General features: G+C 43.9%; 1 protein-coding gene across 44 annotated transcripts in view; it reads right to left on the bottom strand.

Annotated features, from left to right (window-relative positions):
• Positions 1-20,673, bottom strand: part of TACC1 (transforming acidic coiled-coil containing protein 1) — a 125,608-nt gene that overhangs the window by 83,238 nt on the left and 21,697 nt on the right. For 6 of the 44 annotated variants that reach the window (XM_077943485.1, XM_028852585.2, XM_028852586.2 and 3 more), the window contains exon 1: positions 12,457-12,961. The exons of 32 other annotated variants lie outside the window; for them this stretch is intronic. Coding sequence is in view for 5 of the 12 variants with exons in the window: in XM_028852585.2 (XP_028708418.2) it covers positions 12,457-12,533 (77 nt within the window). In the remaining 7 variants the exon portion in view is untranslated. Of the gene's footprint in view, positions 1-8,687; positions 8,797-12,456; positions 12,962-17,034; positions 17,153-20,673 lie in introns of those variants that run through there. 6 more of the 44 variants (XM_077943499.1, XM_077943504.1, XM_077943498.1 and 3 more) reach the window with 2 other exon arrangements.

Below are 20,673 nucleotides of genomic sequence, written 5' to 3'. Positions count from 1 at the left end.
ACACACCACACCTCCCCCGCACTCTCATATAAGCCCACAGTCACACCCACACCTCCCACACACAGTTTCACATATATATGGTGACACACACATATTGCACATATACCCCTTAAGGTTTCTCTGTGTCTGACACACACACACACTCAAGCACTTCAGTCCCAACACACGGCTTCTTGCTCAGCCCCTGGACCATTCATCCAGGGGTATGGAATCAGTCAAACAAGCACACAATTATCAAGGATGGAGGAGGACAAAATTGAACTTTTGACACTCCCGTTCCTTCTGCTGTGCCGCTTCACCAGCCAGGAGCCGTAGCAGCCACCAGAGGGCACCAGAACGTTCCAACACACCGTCCATCAACACACTTGTATGTGAAGAGAGTTTCTTCAACATTTGTATTTCTATAAATACAAAAAGTCACAATGAGTCCCCTCTGCATCCAATGCAGGGTGTTTATACTGCAGTTTAACCAGTGGATACAAATGAACAAGCACTGAACGACTGCAGAAGGGAGACTCCCAACTTCTCAGAAGCTACAGAAAGTTCTCTGTGAATCACAGGATTTGAAGACACACCCCTGAGAGGGAGGATCCCGGCCAGCAGAAGGAATGAGGTGTCAAAAGGTCAATTTTGTCTCCTTTCGCTTCCCTTCCCTTCCCTCCCCTCTTCTCCCCTCCAAGACAGGATCTCACTCTGTCACCCAGGCTGGAGTGCAGTGGCACAATCTCAGCTCACTGCAGCCTCGAGTTCCTGGGCTCAAGAGATCCTCCCGCCTCAGCCTCCCGAGTAGCTGGGACCACAGGTGCCGACAACACACCCGACTAATTTTTTTAAAAAATTACTTGTACCGATAGAGTCTTGCTATGTTGCCCAGACTGATCCCAAACTCTTGGGCTCAAGTGGTCCTACCACCTCAGCCTCCCAAAGTGTTGGGATTACAGGCGTGAGCCACCGTGCCCGGCCCCTAATCTATTTTCTTTTCTCCTACGTGTACTATAAATCAGTATCTGAATGGCCCTGTCATTTTATCCCACCCAGCAGAGGAGTTGGCTGAAGAATCTCTTGCTCCCCACCAAGCCAATCCAAGCCAAAAACTTAGTGGATGGTGGCTGGCGCCCCCTGGTGGGAGAACAGAGCCCTCCACGGGGCAAGAAGCAGGAAGGAGATGGAAAAGAGGTGAAAGAAGCCCACTCTAGACTTTACTCTCTCTGTCTCTCTTCTCTAGACTCTACTCTCCCTGTCTCTCTTCTTCCCCCTTATTGCCAGGTATTCCTGAAATGTGCGCACATCTCTTGGTTCTAGTCTTGTCCTCAAGAGAACCTGCCATTCTCTGCTTTGGGTATCAACTGTGAAGGGCCCAGGTTATAAGGACTTGACCTGTGTTCCCAAGTGCTGTTACTATGGCCCATGGGGCACTTATTAGGAATCACGGCTTCACACACATCTGCCCGGAAATGCCACCGCCTGAATATCATTCGGTCATCAAGGGGTTCGACGGCCTTCTGAGGCCAATGGATACACAGGTGTGAAAAGGCAAAGGAAGTATCAGTCATCTTCCTACCTTCATATCTTGCCCAAGCTTTCCTAGTTTTGTTTTCTCAAACCCCTATTTAAGAAAAATTTTGATGTAGCCATAGAAACATAACATTTTGCCGTTGTTAGGAAAGCAAGACTCATAGACAAAAATACTTCAGCAAAGAAACCCAGGAGAGGTCTTCTTTTGGTTCTGTGTAAAAGCAATACAGGATTTCTCTATAGCTATTTAGCTATAGAATGAGCTGGACAATGTTTTCTTAAACATTTGCTTCCCTGAAACTATCTTATCAGTAGGAAATAGCCATAAAAACTCCTTTTCTAGTAGATAAACAGAAGCCTCTACTGGTTAATGAGTTGCCTGGGTGGCAGAAACACTCTGGAATTGACTGGTAATTTGTGTTCTCTGCTTCAGCCGGGTTCATCAGGACTGAAACCTAGCTCTGTGGCCTTAGTTTCTCAACTTTTCTAGGCCTCAGTTTCTTCATCTGTAAAATGCAGATAATAATGTCTATTTCATGGGATCCATGACAGGATTAAATGGGATAATGGATAGGTTTCAGGGTCTCTGACAGTCCTCATTTCACATATTGTGTATATGTGTATTTTCACAGGGAAAGATCCGTAAGTTTGATCATATTATCAAGGGATCTCTGAACAGTTTTGAGAACTATTGCTGTACAGCAAAGCATCTTTGTAAGGTTTCTGGGAGCTCCCATCTTTACCAGTGACATTCCATGCCGTCAGGTTTTTATGAGAACATGCAGAGTATAAGACAGATAAATAGGATGGGTTTTCTCAGAAATGGAACTACTCTACCTTCCAAAAATAGACAGGACTCTAAAGTTTCTATGTAACATTCCCAAATTTTAGGAGGCTAAATATAATGTATTTTGCCTAGAAGTGTTATTAATATCATATGTAGCAGACATATAAGATTGATAAATATAAAACTGTAGTATTGTGCAATTGTACAAACAATGAAAAAATTACATCCAAAGTATCTGTTACAGTAAGCCTTCTGGGAATGAAGCAATGTCAAAGTAAGGGATCCTTGTGGATAGTCACTCTTCAAGGGTACCAAGTCTCCACAAATAAAAGTAAAGGAGCTGGAAGATAACGGAAGAGCAGAGAACAGTGGTTCATCATTTGCCATTCCTTATATTAAATCTGCTGTGCTTTATGTCCTATTATTATAAAAAATAAACTCTAAAGACTGTCCCTGAAAAATGTATGCCTGACAAAGCATACTGATGACCGACAGCATTTGAAGGTGCCACCATTTCAGCAGAGGAAGCTAAAATGCTTAAAATGCAACCTTCAGATGGACTGAAAATTGATGGTTAAAAAAAAAATCTGTGAGAAAAGCTCAGTTATAGATGTCCTATTTTTTTCCAGCTTCACACATCCCCCTCCATTCACAAGGTCATTTCCTCTTGTTTGACTTTTCGGCATATGTCCTGTCTGCAGTATTATAAACAAATGTTCAGATTTCATACGTCTAGAAATGCTTTCTTCTGCTCATGTAAATTCCCACATACATAATAATGTTCACAGTGTCTAAACATAAAAAGGCAGTCAATTAATACTTGTTGAATGAAAGAGAGTGAATAGAAAAAGATTAACATTAGTTCAATGAATGGGAATAAAAAGACAAAAACCATCAAGGGAAAGCTGAAAACCAAATATCTTCCTGACTAATAAAGGGGCAGTGTTAGCCTTGTGGATATTCGTGTGTGGACAACAGTCTCCTTCTTTAGAATCAGAAAAAACTACTTGTCATTCAAGCAAAGAGAAGAAGAGATCCAGCACTTATCTGACTTCTGGATGAGACTCAAGGCTTTCTTGGGAGAAAAAAAGCAAGATAAAGATTATTTTCCATAATATAATTAGCACACAGGTTGGAGGGGAGGGACAGGTATGTAACTTCATACCAAGTTCCAATGATCTGAGGATTTTCTCACAATCAAATGCCCAATACGTGTGTGCTTGGAGGAGGAGGAAACTCTTGTTGGCCTAGACAAAGAGGAGGTTTAATGTGGCAGAAATAAAATTACACATTATTAAAAAAAAAAAACCATCAAGAGTTAGAAAGAAAGAGAGGTTATGATACATAATTTTTTCTTTTTTTTTTGAGACGGAGTTTCACTTTGTCACCCAGGCTGGAGTATAGTGGTGTGATCTCGGCTCACTGCAACCTCCATCCCCCCAGTTCAAGCGATTATCCTGCCTCAGCCTCCTGAGTAGCTGGAATTATAGGCTTCTGCCACTATGCCCGGATAATTTTTGTATTTTTAGTAAAGACAGGGTTTCACCATGTTGGCCAGGCTGGTCTCAAACTCCCGACCTCAGGTGATCCACCCACCTTGGTCTCCCAAAGTGCTGGGATTACAGGCGTGAGCCACCGTGCCCGGCCTGATAGTGAATTTTTTAAATGGTATTTCAAAGTTGTTGGCCAGGCTGGTCTCAAACCCCTGACCTCAGGTGATCTGCCCGCCTTGGCCTCCCAAAGTGCTAGGATTACAGGTGTGAGCCACTGCGCCCGACTGAGACCTTAGCATTTTCCTAGCACATGGTAAGTGCTCAATAAATGCTAGCTGGCTTCATCATATAAAGATAAAGAACTCTTACAAATAAACATGGAAAAATTAATATCTCAGTCAATAACAGGCAAGGAGAAATAACAAGAAACTAAGGAATTCAAAATGGCTAATAAACATAACCTTCCCTTACTAATGAATTAAAAAATTAAAACAAGATTGCAATTTTTTTTTTACCAAGTTGATTTAAAATGATAATGCCCGGCATTGAAAAGGATGCTCTGGGCCAGGTGCAGTGGCTCATGCCTGTGATCCCAGCACTTTGGGAGGCCGAGGAGGGTGAATCACCTGAGGTCAGGAGTTCAAGACCAGCCTGTCCAACATGGTGAAACCCTGTCTCTACTAAAAATACAAAAATTAGCTGGGCGTGGTGGTGGGCGCCTGTAATCCCAGCTACTCAGGAGGCTGAGGCAGGAGAATCCTTTGAACCAGGGAGGTGGAGGTTGCAGTGAGTCGAGATCACACCATTGCACACCAGCCTAGGTGACAGAGCAAGACTCCGTCTCAAAAAAAAAAAAAAAAAGAAAAGAAAAGAAAAAGAAAAGAAAAGCATGCTCTGAAACTGTCACTGTATGAAGTGCTGGGAGGAGTATAACTTGGTATTAATTGGGGGGAGGAGGGAAATTTGACAATATATAGTAATATGTAGCAAATTTTAGAATCTTGCTATACATTATTTGACCCTGAATTGAACTTCTAGGAATGTATCCTAAGTTATTACTCAGAAATGTACAAAGAATGACAAGGATGTTTATTAACTGTATTGTTCATATGAGCAAAAGTGATAACCAACCTAAATATCAACCATTTAGGAAAAAAATAAATTATGGTATGTACAGATAATGAACCATTAAGCTAGCATTAAAATCATATTTTTGAATTCAGTAAAGTAATATGGAGAAATGTTTACAATGTTAAGTGAAAACATGAGAATACAAAAGACATATCATAACTCTATTTTTGAAAAATATACTTGGTGGACAAAGAGAGACTATAAAAAATGTCCCAGCATGTTAACAATTATCTCCGGATGATGAGATTATGGGTGGTTTATTTTCTTTACAATTGTGATATTGTAAATAATGTATCTGGTTTCTGACTCCATTTCCTGGCATGCAACTCCTAAAATCCTTAGATCTCCAAAGTGATGTCTTGTTTATGCTAAAACAAAATGAGGCCAGGCATGGTGGCTCACACCTGTAATCTTAGCACTCTGGGAGGCTGAGGGGGGAGAATTATTTGAGGCCAGGAGTTTGAGACCATATCCTGGGCAATATAGCGAGAGCCCCATTTCCACAAATTTTTTTTTTTTTAAAAAAACAAACAGCTAGGGATGTTGGTGTGCACCTGTGGTCCAGCTACTCAAGAGGCTAAGGTGGGAGGATTGTTTCAGTCCAGGAGTTCAAGGCTTCAGTGTGCTATGTTTGTGCCACTGTACTCCAGCCTGGGTGACAGAGCGAGACTCTTGTCTAAAAACAACAACAACAACGACAACAACAACAAAAACAAATGAGATACCACTTCGCACCCATTGGGATGCCTATTTAAAAACAGCAACAGGGCCGGGCGCGGTGGCTCAAGCCTGTAATCCCAGCACTTTGGGAGGCCGAGACGGGCGGATCACGAGGTCAGGAGATCGAGACCATCCTGGCTAATATGGTGAAACCCCGTCTCTACTAAAAATACAAAAAACTAGCCGAGCGAGGTGGTGGGCGCCTGTAGTCCCAGCTACTCGGGAGGCTGAGGCAGGAGAATGGCGTAAACCCGGGAGGCGGAGCTTGCAGTGAGCTGAGATCCGGCCACTGCACTCCAGCCTGGGCGACAAAGCGAGACTCCGTCTCAAAAAAAAAAAAAAAAAAAAAAAAAACAGCAACAGAAAATAACAAGTGTTAGAATGTGGAAAAATTAGACCCCTCATGCATTTGTTGGTGGGAATGACAAATGATGCAGCTACTATGGAAGACAGTTTTGTGGTTCCTCAAAAAGTGATGTGGGTTATCACATGATCCAGCAATCCAACTCCTAGGTATATACTCCAAAGAGCTGAAAGCAGGGACTCACAGATGCTTGTATCCAGTGCTCAAAGCAGAATTGTTCACAAGAGCCAAAAAGTAGGGCCAGATGTGGTGGCTCATGCCTGTAATTCCAGCACTTTGGGAGGCCGAGGCAGGTGGATCACTTGAGGTCAGGAGTTTGAGATCAGCCTGGCCAACATGGTGAAACTTTGTCTCTACTAAGAATACAAAATTTAGCTGGGCCTGGTGACACATGCCTGTAATCTCAGCTGCTAGGGAGGCTGAGGTAGAAGAATCACTTGAATTTGTGGGGTGGAGGTTGCAGTGAGCCAAGATCACGCCACTGTACTCCAGCCTCAGTGACAGAGTGAGACTCTGTCTCAAAAAAAAAAAAACAAAAAACAAAACAAAAAACCAAAAACAAAAAAGTCAAAAGGTGGAGACAACTCAAATGTTCACTCACAGATGAATGAATCAACAGAACGTGGTATATATACACAATGGAATATCATTCAGCCATAAAGAAATTCCGATGTATGCTACAACATGGACACACCTTGGGGGCATTATGCTAAGGGAAATAAACTAGTCACAAAAAGACAAATACTGTACACTTCCACTTACATGAGGTACTTACAGTAGTCAAATGTGTAGAGACAGAAAATAGGATGGTGGATGCCGGGGGCTGGGGGAAGGAGGAGTGAGAAGTTATTGTTTAATGGGTACAGAATTTCTGTTTGGGATGCTGAAAAAGTTCTGGAAATGGATAGTGGTGATGGTTGTCCAGTGTACTTAATGCCACTGAATTGTATACTTAAAAATGGCTAAAATGGTGAATTTTATGTTATGTATCTTTCACCACAATAAAAAACAACAACCAAAAAGCACCCACAGTAGCCAGAGTGAGCTTCCTCAGAAGGGGGCCCTCCATGTGCCATGACCAGGTGGATGGCACCAGTGCATTTCCAGACCTTGGATTAGCAAATTCATGCGCCCTATAGCCCACCCTGGCTATTAACCAACTTAGACTTCAAATAATCTACTTCCTTATCTCAGAACATCAGCAGCTATCCTCTTTTTTTTTTTTTCATTTCTCTTCTTGATTTTTATTTTGTTTTTTTTTTAAGATGGAGTCTCGCTCCATCACCCAGGCTGCAGTGCAGTGGCGCAATCTTGGCTCACTGCAACCTCCACCTCCCGGGTTCAAGCAATTCTCATGTCTCAGACTCCCAAGTAGCTGGGACTACAGGCACACCACCATGCCCAACTAATTTTTGTATTTTTAGTAGAGACAGGCTTTCACCATATTGGTCAGGCAGGTCTTGAACTCCTGACCTAAGAAATCCACCAGCCTCGGCCTCCCAAAGTGTTGGGATTATAGGCATGAGCCACCACGCCCAGGCTCTTCTTGATTTTTAATACTTGAACCACGTACCAGCTGAGAGAGACTGTGGTGGGGAGTAGCAGTGGGGGACAGTTATCCACTACAGCTAAAAGGCAGAAGAAATTGTGGAGCAAAACGATACTGAATTCCCTCAGGGTTACACTCTTGATAGAGTATCTATCTTACTTTTTAATGGCTTGCAGAGAGGAATTTTTCTTCCCATTATTAACTCTTTTTCCTATTTCAACTACCCTCATAGTCTAGAAGTTGCAATATCTAAATTCAGTAGATGCAAATAATTCCCTTGTCATGCAATTCAAACCGTTTCCTTCGGGATTGGCTTCACGGGAGATGGAGCCAGCCAACATCTCCTAAAAATTATATACTTCCACATGTCTTGGGTCCCTTCTCCAAGTTAAATACTACAAGTTAATACAATTAATACTCCAAGTTAAATACAATTCTTTTACCTTTTCTTCACAGGGTGGTTGCTCTGGGTCTTCTCCACAAACTTACTCTAAATCTCTCTCTTAATTATACACTAAGACATTTTCACATGGACATTTTAAAAACTTCTATAGCAAATGGGAACTGACATGCTTTTAATGACAACGAATATTTTGTGTTGAGAAGGTGGTAAACAATATTATAAGTCTGAAAGCAGTGAATTTACAAATGTTGCTCCCTAAGTTTAGTTATTTTAAGTCATATTTTCTTGTGTCTAAAACCTCCAAGCCAGTACCTCCCGCTTAGTGTCAGGGACATGTGTCCCACAGTGACGTGCTCATTAAAAGGCACTTCAGCCTAGCTGTTGCTGACTTTGCAGTTCACTAGAATATCACATAGCCTGCACCTAATTTACTTGATCAGAAATTCAGACGGCAAAATCACTGAAGACGTCAGAAACTCCTCCTGACTTTACTACTGACCTTTTCATTATGCTAAATTCCAAACGCAAACGATTGGTCTGGAAACTTAACTAGTAAGAATTGACAACAGGTGCAGATCTTACATTCCAGGCAGAGAAGGTAAACAACAAATGCCAGATGAGTTAGTTACATGCCATATTCCCCAATGAATCACAAGTTCTGCTTTGTCTCATCCTTCAAATCTCTCCACAAATTCCCCACTCCCCACTACTCATAGAAAACCTACCTTGGCCACATCGCCAAAAGATAAACAACTAGGGAATGAGTGATTTCAAACATTTCACCAAACTATCATATTCCCAAATGCATTTCCATCCTCTTGGTAGTACAACTTTCTGGAAAATGAAAGTGAAAAATGAGGAAAAATTAACTCAGAAAAGTTATTGCCTTGCTTTTCTCACAGGCTTTGTAGAATTGGCACACAAATCAAACTTCCCTGGAGAAGACACCCTGTCTTACTCATGAATATACCTTCCAAAGAGCCCAGCATAGCTTCTAGTTCATGGATACATATATGTGCAAATGTGTTCGTAATAACTATGTATTGCACACTCACTAAGTGCTGGCCATTGTGTTACTAATATACACCACTTCAAAAATTAGGTCTGAGGCTGGGTGCAGTGGCTCACGCCTGTAATCCCAGCACTTTGGGAGGTTGAGATGGGTGGATCATTTGAGGTCAGGAGGTCAAGACCAGCCTGGCCAACATGGCAAAATCCCATCTCTACTAAAAATAAAAACTAGCCGGGCATGGTGGCATTTGCCTGTAATCCCAGCTACCCAGGAGGCTGAGGCAGGAGACTCACTTGAACCTGGAGGTTGCAGTGAGCCGAGATCGTGCCACTGCACTCCAGCCTGGGTGACAGAGTGAGACTCCATCTCAAAAAAAAAAAAAGGTCTCATTATTATTGCCATTTTTCAGGCGCAGAAATTTGCCTAACTGAAGAGTTAAATAACTGTATTTCCAATGTTTCCTAAACTAACCTCCTAAGTGATCTAGCTGGGGTTACAACCCAGGTCTGCCTGACTCCACAATTTCTGCTCTTAATCACCTTCCTTTGTGGCCTCCTTGAATAAATGAAGTGAAATTTTCCACTAGCTTTTACCAAAGCTGGCTCATTGGCTTCTTGGGTTTGGAGAAGGTTAGCAGCTATGCTTCTCAATAATAATGAATTGTATCTGAAAATCAGACATTTCTTTTCATGTACATATATGCTTGTTTATATTTCACAATAGAGTCCTTGTAAGAGAGATTAAATCTAGTTACTTTTAGTACCTGATTAGATTATTCTGAAATACAAATTGTGAACATTCTGAAACATACTTTCTCCCTCAAAAGACAAATGCCAGCATTGATGTATTATTCATGTGACTTTTATGTATTTTTTTTAAAAAAGAACAATAGATTTTGAAAAGGCTACAGCCTGAGTAGGAGAACTTCCTTGAGGTCAGTGTTATCCACGACAGCCATATGTTCGGCAGGAAGTCTGTAGCTGGGTAACATTAACAATGAACCTCCTACTTTCTTGTATCCTGGACAGACTTGTCGCTTGTACATCTGAACAAGGCAGAACTTGGATAAAAAGCATCCTTTTTGCTTTTCATGTATATTACAGGTTGGAATCTTGCATTTCTAGAGTCTTCCACCTGGGCATGCCAAATGATTTGTGAGGCTGCCTCATTGAGCAGAATCTACACATGCAGATGAGGCCAGTTATCCCAGTACTGATTGCATGTGTTTATTTGCTTCATGTATTCACTTGAGTAGGGAAGGGCTGTATTCCTAGGCAAAGACCAGGGATGGGCTTTCATTTTGATTGTTTTTAGGCAAGCTCTGCAAAATATTGAAGGTGCATGCAGAGCCTCAATGAAGAGAGAGATCCTTTATACATGTTTACATTATACAGTTAAAACAAGTAGGTTGCCAAGCCATTGGATAATTTAACAACTGATAACACCCTAACAACTGAACCCTACCTCGCATCTTGAGTTTATTTCTTCAGCATACCATCAGTAAATGACTCCATTATTTACTTTCAAGTTACACAGTAAACTTGGCCACACATTTACAAAAAATAGTCAACTTTCATCCTCAGCTAAAAGAGTATATTGCTCAGAGATAAACTATAACTTATTATTCATATATACATGATTTTATGTCAACCTCAGAATAGCCTGTGAAGTAGATATTGTTATCATTCCTGTTTCACACATAAGGAAACAGACACAGAGGGGTTAAGGAACAGATAAAAGATCTCCAGCATTAAGGAGCAGCACCTAGAAATTAAACCCATGGCTCTTTGCCTCCCAAACTCTTAACTTCTTCTCAATGTTATATTGCCTCTCACATTTGTTTTTTGCAAGTTAAATTGACTTTGGCAATTTTGTCTTATTAGCTACTAAGCATTGCTATTGCAGATTTCCTCCCTATTCAAACAAAATTAAAGGAAAAAGGAGGGTGTGCTCTGCCAGTTAAAACAAGTTTTGATTGTTTCCTAGGATAGTTCCAACTCTTGGGTGGGAGGCAGCTGCAGCATGAGCTCTGGGGTCCACCACTTTCTAGCTGTGTGACCTTGGAGAGGTTACTTGATCTTTCTGTGCTTCAGTTCCCTCACCAGTAAAATGAAGACAGTAACAAGAACAATAATAGCTCAGCGCTCTTGGGGGTTAAATAACATGTGGGGCATTTAGAAGTGTTTTGCACATGTCACGTGCTCAGTAAATCTCAGCTACTTTTTTTTTTTTTTTTTTTTTTTTGAGATGGAGTCTCCCTCTGCTGCCCAGGCTGGAGTGCAATGGTGTGATCTTGGCTCACCACAACCTCCACCTTCTGGGTTCAAGCGATCTCCTGCCTCAGCCTCCCAAGTAGCTGGGACCACAGGCTCATGCCTCCACGCTAGGCTAATTTTTGTATTTTTAGTAGAGACGGGGTTTCACCATATTGGTCAAGCTGGTCTCGAACTCCTGACCTCAGGGGATCCGCCCCCTTCGGCCTCCCAAAGTGCTGGGATTACAGGCGTGAGCCAACCACGCCCGGCCTCAGCTATTCTTATTAATAAGCTGCCTGAAGTAAGTTTAGATTTGTGAACATTGGTAACATTAGGAGCCACAATTAGCACTTGGATATTCGGAAAGCTACTTTGCCTTGAAAAGATGATTCAAAAGCCCTCCAACAGGCCAGACTGCTTTTGTGATGGTTAAGCGTATCTTTCTCAAACTAAATAGCTTCGACATTGGCTGAATTAAAATAAAGAGTATGGATTCCCTGACACTGCTGCAATTCCAAAACACGCATGCATTCCAAAAAATAAATAAATATTTAAAGACTATTTGGTTTCCAAATAAATTGTTATCGCCTCTCTGTCTATAAGCATTGACCATCTTTCAAACCGTGGAACTTGCTCCTAATCACGTTCTCTAAAACTTTCCCTTCACAGCTTTCATTACAGTACTTGGTGTCCCCAATTGTTGCTGTTCCAGAACAAAAGCCTAATTGCTGCTGCTACAATACTGCCCTTTTTTTCTGAGATCATCATGAAGCCCTTGGAGCAAACAAGAGAGGGAGTTCTTGCGAGCAGCAAGCACTGCGTCAAAATTCCTGGACCCCGAGGGCCAACGCCAGCTGCGTTTTGAGACTTGAGTGCCTCTCTCATAGTTTCACCTCCCTGCAAATAACTCTGTCTTGTGAATGTTTCAGAGCTCTTTAGGACACGTGAGTTTTCTGCTTGGACGAGGCCGGGGTCCCCTTGTCTCGCCGGTGTGGACTGGGACAGGACCACGGTCTCGCCCGGACGCGATCAGGTCGCGGTGGGGCAGGACGCTCCCAGCCGGACGCCCCCGGGGCCCTGCTGACCAAACCCGGAGCGCTCGTGCCCCGCTGCCGCCAGCGGGAACCCCACCTTCCCCAGCCTTTCTGGGACGGACCCCGCGCGCTCCATCCCTGGCTGGCACGCAAACCCCCAAAGGCGGCCCCTGGAGAGGGCTCTGGGACTCACGCGGTCTCCGTGGGTCTCGGGTGCCTCTCCCCGGCGGGTTCTCGGCCCCTCGGGGTCTGAGAGTGGGAGCCTCCCATGGCGCGGAACTTGGCGCCCCGGCTGCACCCGCCTGTGCTGGGCGGCGGGCGGCTGTGCCCAGACCCTGGGCGGGGAGGCGGTGGGGTGGGAGGAAGGGTGGGGCGAGGGAGGGCGGGGTGGGGCGAGGGAGGGCGGGGTGGGGCGCTGGGCTGTAGGGTCCCCGCCGCTGGTAAAGCGGGGAAGGAGGTGGCTTCAGATGCCGCCAACTTCTCCGCAGATTGCAGGGCCCCGCCGGTGCGGGCGCCTGGAGATGCGGAGCGCCTGGGGCGCGCAGGGCTGCGGGGAGCCAGTGAAGCGGCGCCTCCTCGTCCGGCAAAGGAGCCCCTAGCAGCAGGTGGAGGGCGCGAGGCCTGCGGGCGCCCCCGGGACCCTGCGATCCACGGACGTCGCCCTCTCCGCCCGCTGGGTCCAGGGCTGGAAGGGAAGCGGCGGGAAGAGGCCCCGGGAGCTGCTGTTCAGAGAAGCAGCAGGAGGGGGCGGTGTGTGCCGGGGTCGGGGGACCCAGGCGACCCCGCAAAGGGCGTGGCCTTTACCCCAAACCGCTTCTGCCTCCTGGGACGGGAGGGAGGCCTGGACTGCGCTGCACAGAAAACTGGGTGCATCCTGGTTCTGCCTCCAACTAGCTGAGTAACTTGTAACAAGTTATTTCACCCTCTCTGAGGCTTGTTTTCTTTATCTGTAAAACAAGGGAGTATGTTCATCTTTAGCTTTTAGTGTCCCTTTAGGCGCTGACAACCAAGCAATGAATTTTCCTCCAAACTCTGTAGTAAGGAAAAAACAACCAACCAACCAAAACCTATCCCTATCTCATCTGCGATCCAGCTGCACCTAGCAACTCCCTTTAGAGCATCTCTCATGCCCTTGCTCACCCATTCCTGCCTCCCACCCACCTCCTCTCCAGCCACCTGTCCTTATTCTAGCGCTTTTTCCAGCAGACTGGAATCCTTCCCCAAACCTCCGTTCTATGACACCATCCTGCATCTTGATGTTACATCTTCTTTGTTACTGCCTGTCTCCCTCGCTAGAACGTAAGCTCCATGAAGACAGGGAATCTGTTTTGATTTCACTGTTCCTCCAACATGCTTGGCACAGTGGGTGCTCACAATTGTTGATGGATGCAGGCATCCTACACCCGTGTTATCACTGTCCTTCCCAGGGTTCCTATAGCACTTGTTAACTATGCTAACGAAGCATTTACCATCTTATTTTATAATTATCTCCTCACGGCCGGGCGCGGTGGCTCACACCTGTGAGTAATCCCAGTACTTTGGGAAGCCTGGGGGTCGGGGGATGGATTCCCTGAGGTCAGGAGTTGGAGACCAGCCTGACTAACATTAGTGAAACCCCGTCTCTACTAAAAACACAAAAATTAGCCGGGTGTGGTGGTGTGCGCCTGTAATCCCAGCTACTTAGGAGGCTGAGGCAGGAGAATCGCTTGAACCCGGGAAGTGGAGGTTGCAGTGAGCCGAGATCGCACCACTGCACTCCAGCCTGGGCAACAAGAGCAAAACTTCATCTCTAATATAATAATAATTATTATTATTATCTCTTCACTTGTTTATCTTTCACTGGAATCTAAGTTCTTTTTTTTTTTTTTTTTTTGAGAGGAGTCTCGCTCTGTCGCCCAGGCTGGAGTGCAGTGGCTCGGTCTTGGCTCACTGCATGCTCTGCTTTCCGGTTTCAGGCCATTCTCCTGCCTCAGCCTCCCAAGTAACTGGGACTACAGGCACGCGCCACCATGCCCGGCTAATTTTTTTTTTTTTTTTTTTTTTTTGTATTTTTAGTAGAGATGGGGTTTCACCGTGTTAGCCAGGATGGTCTCGGTTTCCTGAATTTGTGATCCGCCCGACTCGACCTCCCAAAGTGCTGGGATTACAGGCATGATCCACCGCGCCACGGCCTAGAATATAAGTTCTTTACAAGCAGGAACACTCTTGTTGTTGTTGTTTTGAAAGACCGTGTCTCTTTCTGTTGCCCAGGCTAGAGTGCAGTGGTGCAATCATAGTTCACTGGAGCCTTGAACTCCTGGGCTCAAGCAGCCCTCCTGCCTCAGCCTTTTCAGCAGCTCGGACCACCAGTGAATGCCACCACACCCAGCTAATGTTTTTTTTTTTTTTTTTTTTTTTTTTTTTTTAGAGATCGGGTCTCACTATGCTGCCCAGACTGGTCTCAAACTCCTAGCCTCAAGTGATCCTCCTGCTTTGGCCTCCCAAAGCGCTGGGATTACAGGTGTGAGCCACCAGGCCCAGTCAGGAATGCTCCTTATCTCTGTATTCTAGCTTAGTGCCCAGCACAGTGCCTGGTTCTTAGTTTATATACAATAACTATTTGCTGAATGAATGAATGAGCCAGTGGTGAAGCACACAGAATTGTGTTCAACATTAACTTCATTCTTGAAGCTATAGGGGAATAAAGATATATGTGACTACATTTTGGTAATTCCAGAAAGAATCAGAAAACGCATAATAGAGATTTACATTTACAACAGGTCTCTCTTTTTTTTTTTTTGGAGATGGAGTCTCGCTCTGTTGCCCGGGCTGGAGTGCAGTGGCACTATCTTGGCTCACCACAACCTCCGCCTCCCGCGTTCAAGTGATTCTCCTGCCTCAGCCTCCCAAGTAGCTCGGACTACAGGCATGCTCCATCATGCCCGGCTATTTTCTGTATTTTAGTAGAGACAGGGTTTCACTATGTTGGCCAGGCTGTCTTGAACTCCTGACCTTGTGATCTGCCTGCCTTGGCCTCCCAAAGTGCTGGGATTATAGGCGTGAGCCACTGTTCCCTGCCAGATCTCTCTTTTATGTATCAGACTTTGACTATCTGTTTATAAATTATCTTTAGTCTACTTAGCCAGAAAGTTCCCAGGGTCCAGGATGTTGACACATGGTAGACATAAACAGTATTTTGAAGTGGGAAAATAAAAATTAGTAAAAGTGTAGTGAGGCTGGAATTGAGATTTTTTATGAAGAATTTCAAATAGCTAAAGAAAAGTTGACTCTTGGCAGATAATTTTTTGTTTTTAGAGACAGGGTCTTGCTCTGTGCAGTGGCATGATCATAGCTCGCTGCAGCCTTGAACTCCTGAGATAATTTTTCTTTTAAGTTCAAGTTCCTCCCACAGTCTGTTTGGAACACTATGGCAATGTGATTGAAGTGTCATTGGTAATGCAAACATAACCCTGTCAGAGCTGCAGTTCCCTTCAGAGGAACACTCAGCCTCTCCTAGTGAGAAAGGTCTTTATTCTCAGTGGGTCATTCCGAGGGAAGACAGGAGGGGGAGCGGCAGGAGAAGAGGGTGGGAATGGGTAAGTTTTCTGTCTCTGGTAGACAAGATGGGCTGCTGGGAAGAATCTTACTACTATTAATTAGTGCAGAAAGGCACAGGGTGGCGCCACTAGAATGGTTGAAAGTAATGGAAAAAGACCAGATGCGGTGGCTCACACCTGTAATCCCAGTACTTTGGGAGGCTGACACGGGTGGCACTTGAGTTCAGGAGTTTGAGGCCAGCCTGGTCAACATGGCGAAACCCTGTCCCTACTAAAAATTAAAAAAATTAACCGAGCGTGGTGGTGCATGCCTGTAATTCCAGCTACTTGGGAAGCTGAGACATGAAAATCGCTTGAACCCGGGAGGCAGAGGTTGTAGTGAACGGAGTTTGTGCCACTGCACTCCAGCCTGGGTGAGAGAGCAAGACTCTGCCTCAAAAAAGAAAAAAACAACAAAAAACCCAAAAAACAAAAGAAAGAGAGAGAGAGAAAGAGAAAGAAAGAGAGAGAGAGAGAAAGAAAGAAAGGAAGGAAGGAAGGAAGGAAGGAAGGAAGGAAGGAAGGAAGGAAGGAAGGAAGGAAGGAAGGAAGGAAAGAGTGAAGCCTACACCCTCTTGTGTTACAGAGAAATTGAGACAAGGGAAAAAGGAACTCTGTGAAATAATGTGAAAGATTTAACGCATGGGACCCAAAGGGCATCTCTGCAAAGATGCTTGTGTGTTGACTGGTTTTGCTTTATGTTGTTTACTGGGTTTGCTGCCCTAATTGGCATGGCAGCTGGGGCTTTGGGTCAGGCCGAGTGAACACAGTGAAGGGAATTGTTGTCTTTGTGACTAAACTTATGAGGGCTTTTCAGGAAAAATGTCCAAGACAGACCAGAGATCCCCAGACACCTCTTACTCCACAACATATAATGCTTTGTCCCTCTCATGGAAGCAGAACCAAGATCTGTTTCTCCATCGCAGAGCTTGGCTGCAGATCTCCAAGAAAGGCATAGACTGTGGGATGTCTGATCAACGTCCCTGGGTTTAAACTCTTTCTTGCTTTTTATATTTCAATTAAAAACAAAAGGCTGGACACGGTGGCTCACACCCCTGTAATTCCAGCACTTTGGTAGGCCAAGAGGGGAGGAACTCTTGAGCCCAGAAGTTCGAGACCAGCCTGGGCAACATAGAGAGTCCCCCGTTTCTACAAAAAATAAAAAATAAATTGGCTGAGCATGGTGGGGCTCTCACCTGCAGTCACAGCTACTCAGGAGGGTGAGGTAGGAGGATCACTTGAGCCCAGGAAATCAAAGCTGCAATGAGCTGTGATCACACCACTGCACTGCAGCCTGGACGACGCAGCGATAGTCTGTCTCCAAAAAACAAAACAAAACAAAACACTTCAGTATCCCTAATGATGATACTGAATTTTTATTATGCAATCACAATTTCTGCTCTGATGGAAGTTATTAAAGAAACGGAAACACGTCCTCTCCCTTGGCGTGGTTCTAAAATGGTACACTCAGAGGCCAGCTGTAAGTTGTGGGCAACCCTGCTGTTGTCTGCCCCCAATGACTGAGAAATTTCATGATGCCAATTCTGGGGCTCAGAACCGTTCACAGAACTGAGGAGTTTTCCTTCAAGCAGAGGGCAGGAGGATCATAGCTGGACACTACTTGGTATTGCATTTGATACAGAACATAGAGAGAATAAAATCTATTACTTTTTGGTGCCCTGTAATTTATACCTGACTGTGACACAAGAAGGAGGAGGAGGAGAATGAAAAGAGAGGGAGGGAAGCAACCCTTATTTTTTAGTCTCTGGGTCAGTGGGCTGCAGAACACAATGACCAGCTGGAGCCAAAGAGGACACATGGCCTGTGATGGAGTCCAGGTGGGGTAGAATTTCATGTCCATGGTTAAGGTTTCCACTTGTACATTACAATTCGGCCAAGAAGTGTCTTTTGGTTGTTTTTTGGTTTTGGGTTTTTTTGGGGTTTTGTTTTTGTTTTGAGACAGAGTCTCACTCTGCTGCCCAGGCTGGAGTGCAGTGGTGTGATCTCCGCTCACCACAACCTCCGCCTCCTGGGTTCAAGCAATTCTCCTCCCTCAGCCTCCCAAGTCGCTACAGTCACACGCCGCCACATCCAGCTAATTTTTTTTGTATTTTAGTAAAGACGGGGTTTCACCATGTTGCCCAGGCTGGTTGCGAACTCCTGAGCTCAGGCAATCCGCCTGCCTCGGCCTCCCAAAGTGCTGGGATTACAGGTGTGAGCCACTGTGCCTGGCCAAGAAGATATTTTTTAAACATTGGAAAAATAGCCAGGAAAGAAAATTTAAGCCGTTGAAACTCAAGGTTGCCTATAAGATTGCAAAATACATCCTTCAGTGTCAAACTCTATCCCCAGAATGCTACTTATGCTCTGCAGAGGGATGGGCACTAACATTTGTTGGACACTAGGAACTATACTTGGTGGTTAACAAAAGTAACCACATTCGGGCCTTATAGCACTGGGAAAAAAATAACAGTGGGTAATACTTACAGAGCACTTTTTATGTGCCCAGATTCTGTTCTAAGTGCTTTAGATTTATTAAGTTATTTACTGTTCACCACAACCCTATGGCTAGGCACTTTTAGTATTCTCATTTACAGGCATACCTCAGAAATATTGCAAGTTCCATTGCAGACCACTGCAATAAAGTGAATATTGCATTATAGCGAATCACACAAATTTTTCAGTTTCTCAGTGCATATAAAAGTTATGTTTACACTATACGATAGTCTATTAAGTGTGCAATAGCATTATGTCCAAAAAATATACATTCCTTGATTTAAAAAATACTTTATTGCTAAAAAATGCTGACACAGAGACATGAAGTGAGTACATGCTATTAGAAAAATGGCAGCAATAGACTTACCCAACACAACGTTGCCAAAAACTTTCAATTTTAAGAAATGCAATATATGTGAAGTGCAATAAAGTGAAATGCAATAAAACGAGCAGTGCCTGTACAAATGAGCAAGATGAAGCATAGTAAGGTTAAACATACCCAAGGCCACAGAGCTAGAAAACGGCAAAGCTAGATTCAAACCTGGGTAAGATAGCTCCAACGCTATAGCACATGGCTTACCCTCTATACTTCACTGCCTTAATCCTTACACTGCACATCCCATTTTAAGATGAAGAAACTCAGTTTTAGAGAGCTGAACAGCACATCCAATATTTAAATCCAGTTGTCTTGATTACAAACCTTAATTTCAACATGGATTTTTTTTTTTGGTCCCTAGCAATCATCCCAAAGGAGAATTACCCTTCAAATTAGCCACTTTGGGAAGTCCCATGCTTATCTCAGAGCTACCCACCTCTCCTCCTTTGGAAATTATTTAAATGCCAATTTATAGATCAAAGAATGAAATTGGTTCATTTCTTTTTTTTTTTTTTTTTTTTGGAGACGGAGTCTCGCTCTGTCGCCCAGGCTGGAGTGCAGTGGCCGGATCTCAGCTCACTGCAAGCTCCGCCTCCTGGGTTCACGCCATTCTCCTGCCTCAGCCTCCCGAGTAGCTGGGACTACAGGCGCCCGCCACCTCGCCCAGCTAGTTTTTTTATACTTTTTAGTAGAGACGGGGTTTCACCGTGTTAGCCAGGATGGTCTCGATCTCCTGACCTCGTGATCCACCCGTCTCGGCCTCCCAAAGTGCTGGGATTACAGGCTTGAGCCACCGCGCCTGGCCTGAAATTGGTTCATTTCTTCAGAGCCACATACTGTTCTTGAAATCAGGTAGTTGAAGTGTTCCAATATTGTTCTCCTCTTTCAAAATGTTGTGGCTATACTAGGTCCTTTGACGTCTCATATAACATTTAAAATACTCTTGTAAATTTTTTTTTTTAAACCTGTTAGGATTTTCATGGGAATTTCATTGAATTTACTGAATAATTCAAAAAGGATTGCCAGCTTAACAATATTGATACTTTGAATCCATGAACACGGTATAACTCTTCATTTATGTAGATATTCCTGTCATGTTTTATAGTTTTCAGCCTACAGATCACACAAGTATTTTATGCTATTGTAAACAAAGTGTCTTACAATTTAACTTTCTAAATGTTAGTTGCTAGTATGTGAGATAGAATTGATTTTTATATATTTTATCCTGCAACCTTGTCCTCTAATAGCTTTTGTTGTGGGTTTCTTAGGGTTTTCTATACAATGTCACTTGTAAATAAGGACAATTTTAGTTATTCCTTTCTAACATGTATACCTTATTTTTCCCTTGCTTTGTTGCACTGACTAGGCACTCCTATACAATTTAAGTTAAATAAAAATGGTGAGAGCCAACATCCTTGCCCTCTACCTCATCTTAGGTAGAAAGCATTGATTTTTCACATTGTAGTAGGATGTTAGCTGATAGATTTTGTAGATGCCCTTAATCAGGTTGAGGAAGTTTTAATTTATTCCTAATTTGCTGAAAGGTTTTTTTTTTTAATGATGAAAAGGAGTTGAATTTTGACAAATGCTATTGCTGCACCTATTGAACTGATCATATTGTTTACACCTTCTTCCTTTTTTTCTTCAAGAGACAGGATCTTGCTATGTTGCCCAGGCTGGAGTGCAGTGGCTATTCACAGGTGCAATGATAGTACACTACAACCTTTAACTCCTGGTCTCCAATGAACCTCCTGGCTCAGCCTCCCGAATAGCTAGTACTACAAGACCTTTTACCCCCTTCTTATAGGCTTTCAAAATGATACATTTCCTTCTAAGTACTACGTTAGCTACATTGCACCACTGTGCCTGTGTTTTTGTCTTTATTCTATTAATTTGTTGAATTACATTGATTAACTGTCAGCTGTTAAAACAACTTTGCATTGGCCGGGCGTGGTGGCTCACG

Source organism: Macaca mulatta, chromosome 8 (genome assembly GCF_049350105.2).
Source record: "Macaca mulatta isolate MMU2019108-1 chromosome 8, T2T-MMU8v2.0, whole genome shotgun sequence".
NCBI classification, from domain to species: Eukaryota; Metazoa; Chordata; class Mammalia; order Primates; family Cercopithecidae; genus Macaca; species Macaca mulatta.
Note: the sequence above shows the minus strand (reverse complement) of the source record. Positions and strands in the feature narration are given on the sequence as shown.